The sequence below is a fragment of the Corvus brachyrhynchos genome, unplaced genomic scaffold, assembly GCF_000691975.1.
Source record: "Corvus brachyrhynchos isolate BGI_N302 unplaced genomic scaffold, ASM69197v1 scaffold70, whole genome shotgun sequence".
In the NCBI taxonomy this organism is placed as follows: domain Eukaryota; kingdom Metazoa; phylum Chordata; class Aves; order Passeriformes; family Corvidae; genus Corvus; species Corvus brachyrhynchos.
In genome coordinates, this window is record NW_008236217.1 from 620,093 (window position 1) to 636,300 (window position 16,208).

General features: G+C 38.7%; 1 protein-coding gene across 1 annotated transcript in view; it reads left to right on the top strand.

Moving 5' to 3' along the window:
- Nucleotides 1–208: 208 nt before the first annotated feature.
- The window catches only part of NID1 (nidogen 1), a gene marked incomplete at its 5' end in the record, with an annotated part of 60,188 nt that continues 44,188 nt past the window's right edge, over nucleotides 209–16,208 (top strand). The window contains 2 exon segments of the mRNA XM_017745190.1: nucleotides 209–310; nucleotides 2,816–2,869. Coding sequence (XP_017600679.1) covers nucleotides 209–310; nucleotides 2,816–2,869 — 156 coding nt within the window.

The window sequence follows — 16,208 nt, forward strand, 5'->3', positions numbered from 1 at the left end:
GCCAAGGTTATATTGTATGTTCATAAATGGAACTGCTTTTGCTTTTAACACAGTAAAATAAAAGATGATCTTTTCACTAATGCAATAATCATGCCAGCTGTTTATGTTTGTTTTATCGTGCAGAACATTAAGTGCATTAGTCTTCAAATGGCCCAGCTGAATAAATTGTCCTAGTGGAGCAGAGAACTGTAAAAGTGTAAAAAAATAAAATAATGAAAAGGGAAAAAAAAGCAAAAGAGAAAGTTCGAAGAAACAGAGTTGCAGATGTTTTTACAGGAATGACATTAAAGAGAAAATCTGCTTGGAGACAGTAAGTGCCATTTTGTAACCTTTGGAGGATTTTTGTAAAATTCTCAGAAGCAAGTTGTTTGATGATACCATCATATGGATAGCAAAAACCCTGGGTTTTTTTCATTTTTTTCCATAAACCCGTGTCTATGTAAGTTTATTATATTAAATAAGCATCTTAGCCACTGTTGTGGCTTAACCCCAGCAAGCAAATAATCAACATTATTATACTAAATCCAAAACACAGCACTGTATCAGCTAAGAAGAAAATTTACTCTATCCCAGCCAAAACCAGAAAAATTACAATTATAATTTCTTAATAATAATATTTGACAATAAATTTATAATAAATCATAATTATAAAAGAAAAACACATTATATAGCTATATCAATATTGTCCCTTAATATGTTGCTAAATATAATTTAAGTTATAATTAAGTAATAATTTATAATGTCTAAGCACCAAGTAACAAGGTATTAACTATTTAAATATTAGGACATGATGGAATTAAGATTGTCACTGCAAGTTTTATTTGGACACCTTTGCAAGTGCTTGGTAGTTTTACCTCCAGTGATTGTTTTTCCTCCAGGATCCTTACTTCAGAGGACAAAATAGTAATGCAACAAGTGTTGCAGGAGGAACCAGAGTTGCTAAAACGTTTAAGGTTTACAACGTTTAAGGTTGTAAGGTTTAACATATATGTGAGCTGAGGTTTGGTAAAATAAGGGTTTGCATCAAATTATATCAGCTCTTTTTAAATACAGGGTGAGGAGAGCTGAGGAACTCTGCAGAGAGGAGAGGTTAGAAACTATCCAGTGGTACATGCTGTGAAAGGAAAAGGAATAGAAAGATTTAACAGCTGGGATGGAGGGCAGGGAGTAAGAATTTAGCCTGGACATACTTCTATCACCTCCAGCTGTGCTGACTGTAGTTTATTTTGGAGTAAAATCCAGTATAATACAATGGCAGGTCTCCAATCCTCTTAAAGAATGGATAACTTTGCAGTAAAATTACTTCAATCGTTTTTGCTATTAAAATGTTTTAAGAGGTGTATTCCTGTGTGCAGCTGTATTTGCTCCATCTTAACTATGTCATTGCAGAGAATGTTTCATCAGAAACTGCTGGGTTCTGGGCTATTTTTCACATTTTGTTATCCCATTTTTTTTAAGAAGTAATGACAATCTCAGCTAGGCAAAGCTGGTACAGCCGCTTGAATAACGAATAGAAAAAATATACAGAATTTCAAACTACCTTAATGAAAGAAACTGAGCAGCTGAATTTAAGTCTTATTAATTGGTATGAAATGTTTTCAGATTTGCATAACCTAATTTATAGTTTTAAATGCAAGAGATGTACTAAAGAGGCCTCAGTCAACAGAACCAATGACAGCTAAAATCAAAAGTGATTTTAAGCAATTGGCAGTCCTTCTTGGGACTGCTTGTCCCAACATGCATCCTGCTAAGTATTGGGGCTTTTGAGAAGCACAAGTATAAAATTGTAGTCCTACAAACTATATGGCACTTGATCATTTATTGCACAGTGCTGTGTGTCCTGTGTTCGAAAAGTTTAAAGACATGAAGGAGATGAAGGAAGGAAGCAAGGAAGGAAGGAAGGAAGGAAGGGAGGAAGGAAGGAAAAGAGAAAGAAAAGAAAAGAAAAGAAAAGAAAAGAAAAGAAAAGAAAAGAAAAGAAAAGAAAAGAAAAGAAAAGAAAAGAAATTTGGTTACAACTGTATAAAATCTGTTCTATCTACCTACCTATTTTATTGTGTGTATCAATAATTTTTAAGAAGGGGAAGCAAAATAGTAATGTCAGAGAATGTTTGCATTAAAAAAAGAGTGTGATTTGGTAGTCAAAAGACAGTAGGGAGGAGGCATGATCAGTTTCCCCCATGGAGCTCTGTGAATAACACAAGAAAAATTCTGTCTTCCAAGTATTTTCAGAATACACATTAAATCTAAATTATTTTTATTTTTTAAGTTTAAAGAACTTTGTAAAAGGAAGTGATTTCTATTTTTAAAAAAAATGAAAGCATGAAGCTAGTTATTTTGCACAGAGCCTTTTTCATAAAGGCTTTTTATGAAAGCCTTACAGCAGTATATAAAAAATTAATTTAATGTTAGAAGGAATGAGATATATTTTGGAAAAAAAAACAAAATGTGCTTTCTGTGCTTTCTCCTGCAAGACAGAGCCCATGGAAAATTATCAGCCATTTTAAATTCACCATAATACACTGAGATTACTGAGGAGATATAAATGTTTCTATCAAATTTTGAGATAGATAGCTAGATATGCAAAGCAGGTGAAAATCCTGAACACTCAGTAGTAACAAATTCTATCTTTTCAGGGGGATTTCACTGATACAAACTTAGCAGTCTGAGTGAGTGTGCTAGCTTTCATTATACATTCTTTGCTTTTATTAGTGTCAACCTTGTTTTTAATCTTTTTTACATTCAAGAAATTTATGAGGATTTGTTAAAAAATTTGCCTTGCTAATACTAAATCAGTGCATTTTTTAACTCCTAGGAACCCACACACTGCCAAATTGTTAGAAAGAAGTTGAGCACTACCAGAAGTGGAGTAAGTAACTTTACTAACAGTGCCACCACTTGTTTTTTTCCAGCAGAGACACATAATGTTGATTTTATCCCCTCACTTAGGGACATATTCCTGTCTATTAAATATGATTCCTTTCTTTGTTGAAGTCACTTTATATACTGATTTCACTCATGTTTCTATGATATATTGGCCAAAGATCTAATCCAATGAGAATCCTTACACATGGTTAGTGTGTCCAGGAATTTGAATTACTCTAGTCACTGCATATGTATTCAGTGTCTAGCTACTCACATGAACTTGGAGAGGATATTTCAAATGCTGTCTATCCATTTAAATTCCATATAAATATCCAAATCCATGTAGTTACAGTAAGATATTATGAATGACCTTTCCCAGTTTCAGTCTAGGTGGTTTTGGTTATGCAACTGGTAAGAGTAAGCAGAATCAAATATCCATATCAGCCAGCTCTTGGAATTACTGCTACTCTGCATGAATGTTAAACAGAAAGCAAATATCCCTCCCTCACCCCCAAATAAATATGTCACCAGTTTATGAACTGACTTAGGTAGACCATTATTTTCAACATGGACCTTTATGGTTTTACTACTATTGGACACCTCAGTAAAAAGAAAGAGTTTCTGTAACTACACAGAATAATAGTTTTTAAATCATTAATGTACAGGTGATCTTCAAAGAAAAAAAAACCAAGTTAAAATACATTGAATATAGTTAATCAGTCACTACTTCTAAAAGACTTTTTTTTGCAAGCTACCATGCACTCAGACACTCTCTCAGGTGCACTGGCTTAGGTTGTGCCCTTTTTTTGGGTTTTTTGTTTCAATTGTGCACATACCTACCGTCCAGAAATCTTGGAGGAAAAAAACATGGCTATAATTTATGATAATTTAAATAATTAAACAAAACAAATAAAAATTAAATAGTTTAACTTTTAATTACAAGCTCCAAAATAAGATTGGTAATTTAACTGAAGTTCTAATTAAGATTAGTCTGTTTGGAGAATACATATGTTCATATATTACAACATTGTTTATGAGTCTTGTAATTAACACTAAAATTAAGTGCTCTTTCTGTGCATAAGCTTTAAAGTCCCCGCTATTGCTTTTATGCCGTGTGTGTGTAGTGGCTGGAGGCAGCTGGGGGCCGCTTACAGAGGGCATGACCTATTAATAGCTTTAGTAAAAAGGTGTGTTTCTCTAGATTTAACATAACAGGTCTATCTGCAGCTCCGATCAGCCCCTTCGCTGCAGGTGTCTTCACGGCAGGGGCCAGCGGAGGGTGCTGGTGTTACTGTTCTGCGCCCGAGCACCGTGGGGGGAAAAAAAACCAACTAGCCGAGGGCAACACTGTGCTGGGAGTGCCGTGTGCCAGCGTGGGGTCCTGCGGCTCCCCTCCCAGCACGGCCTGTGCGAACTCCCACCGCTCACAGCCTCGAGAATCTGTGAAATGGTTAATAATGATTGATAGTGAGCACCGTCTCCGACGGACGGAGGTGGGGGAGTGTGAGGGGAACAGCCTCCTTTGAGAGGGAGCCTGCCGCGGAGCACTCCAAACAGCTGAGTGGTAGGAGACTGTGGTTCGTCTCACTTTCAAAGTGTGAGGCTTGACACATTGGTAGACACAGCCGCTGGACTCAGTCTGTCATGGCAGGGGGTTCAGTTTGTCGGTTTCTATTTTGAAATACCTTTGTGGAACTGCACAACAGAGGTTTACATCCTTTAGCATAGAGCCATAGAACGTGCTGAGTTTAAAGGGACCCATCAGGATCATCGAGTCCAATTCCTGGCCTTGCACAGGAAATCCCACTAATCACATCATGTGCTTGAGGGCATTGTTCAAACACTTCTTTGACTCTGTCAGGCTTGGTGCTGTGACCACTCCCGTGGGGAGCCTGTTCCAGTGCCCAACCACCCTCCGGGTGAAAAAGTTTTTCCTGATATGCAACTTCAACCTTCCCTGACTCAGCTTCATCCTGTTTCCTTGCATGCTGTCACTGATCACCAGAGTGAAGAGATTGGTACCTGCTCCTCTGCTTTCCCTCATGAGGATGTTGATGGAAATCACAATGAGATTTCCACTCAGTCTCCTCCAGATTTTGGCTGCATAGTGCATCCTTTGTGGTGAACTTTCATTTCCCCTGTGATATTGTAGTTTCTTGGCTGTTCACAAGCTATCCTGATGCCAACTTTGAAAAGTCACCTTTTAGAGGCTGCAAAGTATGCAGAATTAAAAGTGTCCTGTACAGTATTCCATTCATGTTGAATAGCTTATGCTTGAATCTTTACTGGTTGGCTTCACAGGTAAGAGACCTCTGCCAGGGAAAAACCTGCTGGAGCCCTCAGTGTCTGCTTTGCTATAGCTGCAGTTTGCCAACTGTCCTAAAGTGACAGCCTGCAATACCAAGAAGTCTTTAACACTCACTGAATAGAGTCTGAAGACAGAAATAAACTGTTAGACATAGGAAGCAGGAGTCAAGCTCAACAAGGGATAACTTCTAAATACAGTGTTTAATCCTCTTAGTGTCTCTTGTGTGCTGGTGTCTTTTTGGTTGGAACTAACTTCATCCAGTTTTTGCTCCTTGCACCAGTACCAGTGCCCTTCTTGTGCTTAGCAAGACAGGCCTGCCCATTCATTTCCTTTCTTCAAGCATCCTTCCTTATTACTGAGTGGCAGCATTTCTCTTTTATTCAAAACTAGCAGATGCTCATTTAGAGAACTGACTTGTCTTAGCTGAGCACTGCTGGAGATAAGAGAGGTCTTCTGTCAAAAAGGAGATCCATTTTATCCTGCAGGGTGCCAAGGCCGGCAGAATCAGCAGACCCTGGAATTCATTTGGTATGGCTGGGAGTGCACACATGGTTAGGCAGCTGTTCACCTCTTGCTTCTTTGCCTGCAGGACTGGATAGCCCAAGTTGTGCTCTTCTTCGTTACCAGCTCCCTTCTTGAAGTCATCAGGGAAAGTTGTACAAGCAGATGCTGATTGTGACAGGGCTCATATTTGTATCCTCTCACTCAAAAGACTCGAGTTCTCTTTTGCTTTCCCACCATCCTTCTCTCATCTGACTCCTTTTTGAAATTCAGGGTTTTCTCCCCCTGGTTATTCCTTCTCAACTGAAAAAAGACACCTTGAAAATATAGATTACTGAGGCCAGTGGAAGTCCAATGGGCTTCCTCTTAGTCCTGGGTCTGGCTCTGCCACAGCAGGAGCAGCTGAGAGCAGCTGGTTCAGATACTGGAACAGTAACTGAGTTGTTACTCTGCTGAAGCAGCACATGCAACAAATATTTATGTCTGGTACCAAGAGGGAAAAAACATGTTCAGAGAAGATAGGCTATTTGGAAATTACCAATGTCTTGACCCTAGGCAAGGCTGAGCAGTCTGGGGGGGATTTCTGTTTAAGTCAGTCTGAAAACTATAGTACACTGTAGGGAATGTTCAGAAATCATAGAAACTAGAAAAATTATTACCATTAGTGCCAGTGAAATAATAAGGCTAATGTACTTCTAAGTTCTTCCGTATATATAACATATATGCTATTGAATATAAGTCCCAAGATTGCAAATACTCAGGCAGAAATGTTCCCAAGTTTCAGAGAACACTTAGATGCATGAAACATGCAGGGCATGCTGATGAATATCTGGAAAGGAGCATCAGCAAGGAAGAAAATTAAGTTAGCCCTGGTCATAGTTTGCCATATAAAATGGACACAATGCTCTGGAAACTTTAAAGGTAAGGTTTTATTCAGGCAAGAATCATACCAAATAGAATTTCCTCTCTACTTGTCCTACCTTTGTATTTTGCCGTCTTTGCATAAGAGGGTTTTTGAACAATACTGCACTGTCAGGGGTGATTTTATGCTGTTGTGTTAGGCCAATCTGTTTGTTTTACTTTACTCTGAAGCATACATCCTGTTTTCAAAGTAATGGCACAATTTATGGAGAACAGAAACAGCTTGCAGATACTTAAGACCAACCTTTTAATTCCTTCACCACACAGAATGAAAGTTGTTGCATAAGTGTTTGTATCTTTTTCTGCTTACTGAGCTGTAATTGTCAGTCATATCCTCCCCAATGGGGCTGAATTTGGCAGCCAGCAGCAGAATCCTTTGTTACATATTTGCTCTCAAAAGCTAACTCCTAATTTTTCTTTGGGATGTTTTTTTACTTAATTTCTGCCATGTGGTAGCCTCCAGAGTATCTCAAGTTGGTGAGCTTTTCCTGAGGCTTGTGAGCTTTAGGAATAACTACACAATTTCACACTCTTCACCCATAGAGATGGTAATTAGTTGAAATTGGATTTTTTTGAGAAGAAACATGATCTGCTCCACTTTAGAAAGCTGCTTCTGGTTGCTAGGAAATCTCCACTGAGTTTCTATGGGTCTACTGATTTGCAGGTGGACAAGCTGTATTTCTTTAGTGCCTTAACTTTTCTCTTTGGGAAGTGGAATAACAATACATGTTTCTCAAATCATCAGGAAAGGTTTTGAAATTTGACAGAGCAGAAATCTGACAAATGGAAAGTGCTGTTGAAACTACCAGAGCAGAAATCTGACAGATGGAAAGTGCTGTTGAAACTAACACATCATGATTTTTGCTAATATTGTACCATGATTGCTATATGAAAAGCTGCTTTATGTTTTAGCACTGTTGCTGGGAATAAGCCACAGAAAAAAATACATTTTAGGTAAGACAAAGTCCTGTTCTGAGTACTTAAATAACTGAATTTTATTTACTAAAATGGAAGAAGCAAAGGAGAGCAGACTTCCCTCAGGAAGAACACAATCCTCTTGTTTGTTCAAGTGCTACGGATCATTCTTCAGGAGTTAGACTCTCTCCTCAGATGATAAAAAGGCTACTATCCACCAAAAAATCAATAATTTTGTTAAAACTTGGGTCCAACATAATACATATTTTTCCCCCATTATTTGTTTTCAATAATTTAATCTCCAATTTTTTTTCAGACTGTACAAGCTGTGTACACATGGTAAATAGGGGTGTCTAAATGACAATTTCATGTTGTATTTAATGGCTCTAAAGATGGATGTGTAGCTGGATAGGATAAGTGTTTTGAGGGCCAAATGCATTAAATACATAAAATCCATAAATAACAATTATTATATATTTCAAGAAAAAATAGAGAATTAAGGACCAGATATAGATAGTTTTGTTTGGGATAATACCTTTTCTTTCCTAAGTTATTTCCTCAAGTTTAGAGGCCTCACTTGTAAATAAGTATAACCCATGCTGGCAGAACTGTGCAACTGTGTAACTTTGAAAGATCTGTGCTGCTGGAAAACATTCAAACGTTTTTCATGCAGGAAGTTTGAGGGAATAATAAAAGATTTGCAATTAAAGGGAAACAGACGTGAGTTTCTCTGGGAAAGAACTCAAGGAATGAGAACTGGTCAATGAGCCATAAAGAAGGTCAGCCTTAAGATCCCAAAAGGTTAATAAAAAGACTCTTTTGAAAAAAGATAAAGAAGGAAACTAGGATGCAGATAACCAGTATGGTGTTAAAGGCACTTGTGGGGGAAAAGGTAAAGGAGAAGGATGTTTACAGTGGGTTCAGAGAGCTCAAGGGAGAGAAGGCAGGACAAGTGAGGTCATTTAGTTAGAGGTCCAATAGTGATTGGAGAATAAGAACAAGTAATTACCTGGAAAGGCTTTGGTAACATTTCATTTGCAAGTGTAGCTTTTAAAGTTGTAAAACTTGTTGCCTCTCCCCCTTGACAAGCTTAGAAACCTGCCTCTGACTTCAGGTACGCAGGTACATTCGTATTCCTAAATGAGAGAGGGCCAAGGATGTCCCTCATGCACGGAACGCCTGAATATCCAAGCTGCCCGAGTGTTAGCTGATCTCTTGCCTGCTCCAAAAGGCTCTTTCCATGACAAAACACAGGAGCGGTCTGGTGACAGTTTGCTCCAAGGACCACGCTCAAAAAGCAGTCACAAGCCACGACCAGACTTTGTTCTAGCCCTTTCTGATCTTCCAGAGCTGGCTTAAAGGCTTTGCGACTTCAAATACCTGCACATACCCTCATGTCACGGGCTTTGGTATGTGACATGTACCCTTAGCTTCGTGCTTTAACTAAACCACTGCTGGTCTCTGTAATGGCTCATTTTATTTCAGACACTCTGAACAGGGATGGGGAAAGAGGGGGAAGAATGAAAAAAAGTGTCCTAGGGCTACAGTAGCCAAGCAGAGATTGTGGGTTAAATGCTTTGCAGAGTGGACACTCTGGTGAGGTCTAGGGTCAGTAGTTTGGACACAATCCAGTCCTTGCTACTTGGCTTCAGGGATCACCCTCTGTCCCTCTCCCAACTGCAAGTGTAGACTACACAAGGTGTTTGTTTCCAGCAACCTCTTGTAGAAGAGACTTCTCTTGCTCTTACCCTGTCACTTATCCAGCGAGTAAGTTATTGCCTCAATCCTAGTGTTTGCAAATCCTGCCTCTTTTTTCTCAGGGGCAATGTGTTTGTTTCTGTGTCGAGTCATTTCAGTGCAGATCCCTGTGTTTTATTGCTGCTCTGTGACAAAACTAGTGTTACATCCTAGGGTAAAACACTAAACTTGTTTAAAGTTTAAATTTGGGAAGAAATGAGTGGGGCATTGTAGGTACAAAAATGCTGTTAGTGAGGATTTTTTGTTATTTTCTAAGTCCGTGAGAGACTTTTCTCTCTCACAGAAGAGGTAGTAGGGAATGTAAACAACCAAGCCACCTACAACCTTGAAAAGTCTTGTTTATGGTATAGTAGAAAAATATTTTTGATAATGGATGTTTTAGGATTTTGGCCAATCACCCCCAAGGGGCGGCTGATCCTTTGTCCAATTGGACTATGAAGAAAAAGTCTATAAAAGGTTTGTAAAATAATTAAATAAATCAATCTTGCTGCAGAATTCCTGCCTGCTGGACCTTCTCTCCTCCTCCTCCCTATGACTGCGGGATACGGTGATATACTGTAGGAACCAGGCCTGCAGTAATAGGGCATTGTTTTTATTAGTCTGCAGATTCCAAGTGAAGTGAACAGCAGTGTAAGTCCTTGGGTCAGAAAGAATAAATAGCTGTAATTCATGGAATTACTCCTGGGGTTTTTTTGAATCTGGACTGTTTCAAGTCAGGGTAAAGTTCACTGTTTTTACTCAGTTAAAAAAAAAGGAGCAAAAAATCTTCTTTCAGCATTAAAATATATGGTGTGTTATAGCCAGCTACACACATTATGTCCAACATTTTAAACATAACTTGCCTCAAGCACACAAATTAGGTCCTCAGATTGAAAATGTACATCAGTTCTTGAACTTACATCTGTCTAATCTAAGAATAAATTATTACATTTATAGCACCTCATAGCTAAAGTTTCAATCCAAGATACTGGAAAACTTATGAAGAAGAAAAAAAAGAAGAAAAATAAATTAAAAAATTAACCATGAAACCACTGAATTGATATCCACCAGGTTTTACTACCATTTTGTGTGATCAGCAGAATTGTCACTCCAAAATTTTGCCTGTTGACAATGTTCTTGGAATCTAAAGTTATGATTCAGCCATCCTCAGGCAAATTTTGCCTTTAAGCACACATATCCACCCCCTCTCAGAAACTTTGGGGTGTGCTGAGTAGATTCCTGAAGGCAAAAATCATTTGGTGTAGCCAACTTTGAACAGGAGACATCAGGAAATGTTTGCATCCTCTTTTTTGGATGGAGAAATTTTCTTTCCTAGTAGACCTTGTCCAAAAATGAAAATATTTACAAGTAACCTCATTAAAGGAGATATTAATACCTATTGTTCAATCTAGCCAAGTATGGACTTACAGGGAAGTTAATCCTTCCTCTCTGCAGGGCTTTCACAAATATATATACATGTAAAGATAAAGCACAACCTAATTTTGAGACCATACAGTTTATGAGAATAGATGTTATATTTATTAAATATTTCTTCCCTTATCTGGTCCTTTTGTAAAAATAGTAATTGAAATTGTTGGTCTTTGCTGCACCACTGCATGCCCTATCCCAAGTGAAAATCCTTTTCTCTGTTTTACTCACAGTCACTCAAGGTAATGATAGATTCTCCTGAGTGAATTTCACTAATTTAGGCAATGGATTCCACTCCAGGAAAATCAGTCTCATGCATAAGACTTTTTCCTTGTAAAAGATATCATTCAATAATCATGGGGGAAAATGGGTTAAGTGTCTTCTCTGAATTGTTGTGATCATTTAGACTTATCTGAGAAACCATATACTCTTTCTAAATGACAATTGTTGCAAGATATATTATTCTAGCAGGCAGAGAATCCCGGCAGAGCCAGCCTCTGTGAGGGTGGCTGGGTGCTCTGCAGACACAAGGGGCTGACGTGAGAGAGTAGCTTGGCTGTCACAGGAAAGACTGTGTCAGCGTTTCAGACTTTGTTAGCCCTTTTGAATGTTTGTAGAGAAGTTGAGGATATAACCATTTGTTAGCGAATTTCTAGCCACCACAAGCATCAGATCAGTGCTTGGCCTCTCTTTTCTTTCTGATTGTCATCTAGAAGCTTTGCTGTTGAGACTCAATATGACATCTTTTTTGTGTGTCTTACATCTACACCTGAAATTCACAGTCAAAATCTGGATGCCACATAAAAGAGAATACAACGTTTATCATTGCTTTTGGTTTGGGTGCACATTCAATCTGAAGTGATGGTTTAACTTGAGATGCATTAAATACCATCTCTTCACCAGACTACTAGGATATGTATTTTTCCATTGTGTAATATCTTTGTTCTGAAATCTGACACAATTATCAGTGGGTCACAGTAATTATTTCTTTAGTCTTGGAGAAGATAAGAGGTAAATGATACCTTTTCCACAGCTGTCTTCCTGTCCCATTCAAATTGGTTTTCCACATCCCATTCCCATTGTTTAAAAAACAATGCTCCTTCATATTGTAACTGGTTTTTGTGTGTATGAGAAAATGATTATACATTTTGTCTCTCTGTCTTCACTGTGTTTTTTAAAACTCTGAAATAATTTTTTATTGTCTGTTTGGAGACTTTTATGGCACAAAGCTAAAACTTTTAGATAATAACAAAACAGCAAGACCTGGCGTAGATGCAGTAGGTAGTGCTGAAATGAATATTTAAATAGAAGACTAATTATATATCCTCTTGCCCTGTTACAGCTCTCTCTTACTACAGAGAAGTTCTAGAATTCTTACTGAATTAGAGAATCTGTTCTTAAAAGAGAACAAGCATTAGGATGTAAGAAGGATATTTTGAATATATATATATAAAGTGTAATATTTTTCATGTGGCTACATGGCAGATGGAAGGATTATTTTTAATCTAGCCATTTTACATGATGCTTATATTCTTCTGTTCTCCATCTAATTTTTCCTAAATTTTAAACTGGGATGAAAAGAAACGTTCATGACTCTGTATAAGCATAACTTTCTCTGTGAGGTTTTTTTTGGTCCCCTGTTAAATACAGTTACCAGCTCTAATAATGAGAGATAGCAATAAATTAAGACAACCCCAGAAATATAAAGTGTCTCCTAGCACCAGACCTAGGAAGGGTCTGAGAGCTTCTGTTTTTCCCATGCTTCTTGCCCTGCTCCAGGGCAGTAATCTGCTGCTGCTGTGTACCATTATATCACAGCAGCAATCTGCCCTGTACTGACCAGGTCGTTGGCCAAGCGTTGACACATCCTCTTTCTTGCTCAGCTGTTCTCCAGAATGGGATATGAGTTTCTAAGGAGGTCGTCCTGCAATATTGCTGCCCTGTTGTTGCCCTGCAATATCTCTGCATGAGAGAAAAAGAAAGGATTCTACAATCTTCTATACTCTGCACTAACGCAGAGGCCAACATAGAATATCACCATTCATGTGCATCTCTTCTCAAAAGAATCTAAGAATTCCTCAGAATTAGTTCTTTTCTGTAGAGAGCTCTGCTGCAAAATACGTATTTTGTTTGAAGTTGCTCCAGAGTTATGTGTCCTCCATAGTGATACTAGCTCATGTAGAGTTACAGAAGGGATCTCATCCTGTCCCACTCTAGTGAACAATGAACATTCAATTCTAGGAGAGAGTGATTTAAATTTATGATGTCCACTCCATGATCCTCCTGTGAGCCTTGCCTTTGCTTGTGACTGCCTGATTCCCATGACCTTGTCTCTCTAAAAAATGCCCCTTCTCAGCAGACCTCAGTCCTATTCTTTCCTGCCAGTATCCCAAATACTTCAGTTTATTACCACATGGTTACTCCGTCCTTTGATCCACCCACTAAAATGCTTTTTTTGTCATTGGACAGCACAACATCATCATGAGAGGCTGAGTGCTTTACTTTCCTTACTCCAGTCATGCCAGCAAAGGGAACAGTAGCTCCGTTTTCTCTGTTAATGAAACCTGGGGAAGGGCTTGAGAAGGTCAGGCTTCTCCATATCTGTACCCCCTTTTCCAAATCTCCTCACATTTAGGCAGTGAAATTTTCAAATATATGTGTGTGTGAGCTATTTTAGTACTCTATGAGCATAGAAACTCAAGTCAAATATGTTGGACTGTCTCAATTCATTGTTAAATGCAGAATTATTCATTAAGGTCTATTGTTTAGTAATCTGATCAACCCATTGTTGACTTCTCAAAGCTTTCTATAATTCTGCTTCCACTATGCCTAATCCATGATTTATCTGAAAATAGACCCCACAGTAAGGAAGCATTTTCTGACATATGACTTACTTCTTTAGTTATTTCAATGTCCTAATTATCTGTAATCCTCAAACTCACCCATTTAATTCCTCCATCTGTTTGGTAGCAGTCTTCAGATACTTGTGTTGAAGATGCTCCATATCTTTGATGCAAGATCTTAATCAAATCTCCCCATTATCATTTAATCAAGTAGGCATGTTCAGTTCTTTAGCAATTTCTTGTACGTCACTTCCTTTTGTCCCCTGACCTTTTTTATGGTTTCAGTCTGAATTCTCTGCAGTGGTGAATTTTCTGTGACACCTCCCGTGATCTCGCAAGCAGTTTCTGGAAAAGCAGCGTCATTACATGCCTTTAGAAAATGTTACTTCCTTGTAACAAAATAAACCCCGCTCATTTGTTGTACAGGATCTCAGTGGCTGCTCAGGGGATACTATTGCTTTGTAAACTGCTGTCCTATCTGATTTAATATCCAATGAAAATGTGGAGTTCTTGATATTTACTAGCTATGAAAGAACTTCTGGAAGGTCCTTCTCAATTGTGACATTCGAGTTTGCATCTAAACACTTTCCTTCCCTTCTTAAATCTTGCTGAAGTATTTTTCATTCTCCATTCTGGTTGGAGTTTGCAATTAATATCTCCCAGTTAATTACAACATAAGTAAACATGCTTTTCCATCCCCTTTTTAGGTCGTTATTGAAGATGCTAGAAAGAGCAACGGGAAACGTATTTTCTTGTCTTAGAACTGAAAATTCTTAGTACTCCTCACAGTGGGAGCTACATACAAGGTAAACTTGTTTAGCTACAACAGAAACATTGCAATCCTCTTAAGGTAGATACAGACTAAACAATAACAATCTCAATATCCTGACTAATGGACAACATGGCTACTACCCCGTGTTTTAAGCATGCTGACTAATGGACAACATGACTACTACCCCGTGTTTTAAGCATGCTGACGAAGATATTTAACTCTTGAGCCGTCAGATCTGTTTCAAATTTACTACACTATGTTTCTAGCTTCCCAGTGGTCCTTGTCCTCCAAATTCTGGACATAATACTAGGAAATCATGTGAATCTACAGGAAAAATTTACCCCCTCAGAGTTTTCTTCTTGTTTTGCTCATATCTTCATTTTGTTGAGCCTGTCTGTTGTAGTAAATGTGGCTGTGGAAAACATCAAGCCTAACAGAAATTATGCTCTTGTTGTGAATGTGTCTATGAGGTACTTGAGGTATATGAATTTAGGCTTTCTCTTTGCTATGGAGCTGCATTGCACAAGCACAAGAAGCTTTAGGTTCTGCACATTTGGAAATGGGCTTATGCTGGGGCAGGGGGCAGGTTTGTAACAGGATGGTTTTGTGATGAACGCAGCTGGTGGTATGCCAGTGTGCACATTTAACGTGGGTAAGAAGTTACAGTTGGCTTGTGGTTAAGTACTGGTTTGTCAAAAGAGGAGAAAGATACCTTGGCTGGATATTGAGTCATCTTTGTTGGTATATCTGTGCTCAGATATGGTGGTGATCCAGCCAAGAGGCTGCTCTTCTAGCAGTTGTTAGCCACACGTTCCTGGATATATATAAAGCCACAGATTCCACAAATCCACCAGTTACTGTCTTATAGGGTCTGAAAATATGGAGGGAAGTTGCAGGTGAAAGGACAGCAAGAACTCAAGGAGAGCAGACTTGTCTTCCTCCCAGACCTCCACGCTGCTTTGTCTCAGTGGCTCTTTTTACTGACATCTAGAACCCAACAGTAAATAGTTGCTAGTGCTAATGGTGATTAGATGTGTTTCTCTTTTAGGCTGGCATGGTTATAGCTCCACCCAGGAATGTCTTGTGCTCTTGCAATTTGACAAATGCAAAATTATGTTTTCTTACAAGGGAAAAAAACCCCCAGAACAGGCATTTAAAGAAAAGTAAAAAGCCATGCAAAAAGTATGTGGGTAGCATTTCAGCTGCCTTTCCTTGGGTGATTTTCTGCTGTAAACATTCTGTGGAAATATCACAGCATACACTTTACTGGCCAAGATTTAATCCTTAAACACTGCTGTCCTCGCTTGGAAGCTTTAGGAAAAATATATGAAATATAACCATACTTCAGTTGTTTCTGAGTGTTCTGAGAGAGCAAGACTACACTACAAAACAAGAAGACACAGTCAGAAATAATATATTTATATGTTCTGTATTTCTTTTCTCTGTATTTCATATCATCAGTAATCTTTCATTTGCAAATTTATTTATTTTTTAGTGCAATTGTGATGTGGATGGTGTTAACTTATGGAACACATTCCAATGTATTTATCCATTTCCCCCGACTATAAGCACCTGGTATCAAAATTATTTCAGAAGACAGCTTAGGGATTCATATTTTTGTTTCATGTTGATTTTGGTATTTGGTCTTGGTGTGCTGTCTGTTGGGAGGTAGCAGCTGCTGGAGTGACTTTGAGCACACATTTTTCCAAACTAACGCAGAAACCCCACTGGCCCTGGCAGAGAGCCGTGGTGCTTTGAAAGTATTTGCCGGATGCCTACGACCCCGCACCGATTTATCTTCGCGAGTTTCGCGTCCCACAAGCGGCTGAGCGTCCCCGTCCCAGCGCTGCCGGAGCGCTGCCGAGAGTCGATGCCCCGCGCTGCGCGGACGCCGCTTTGCCCCCGCGGGCGAAGCCCC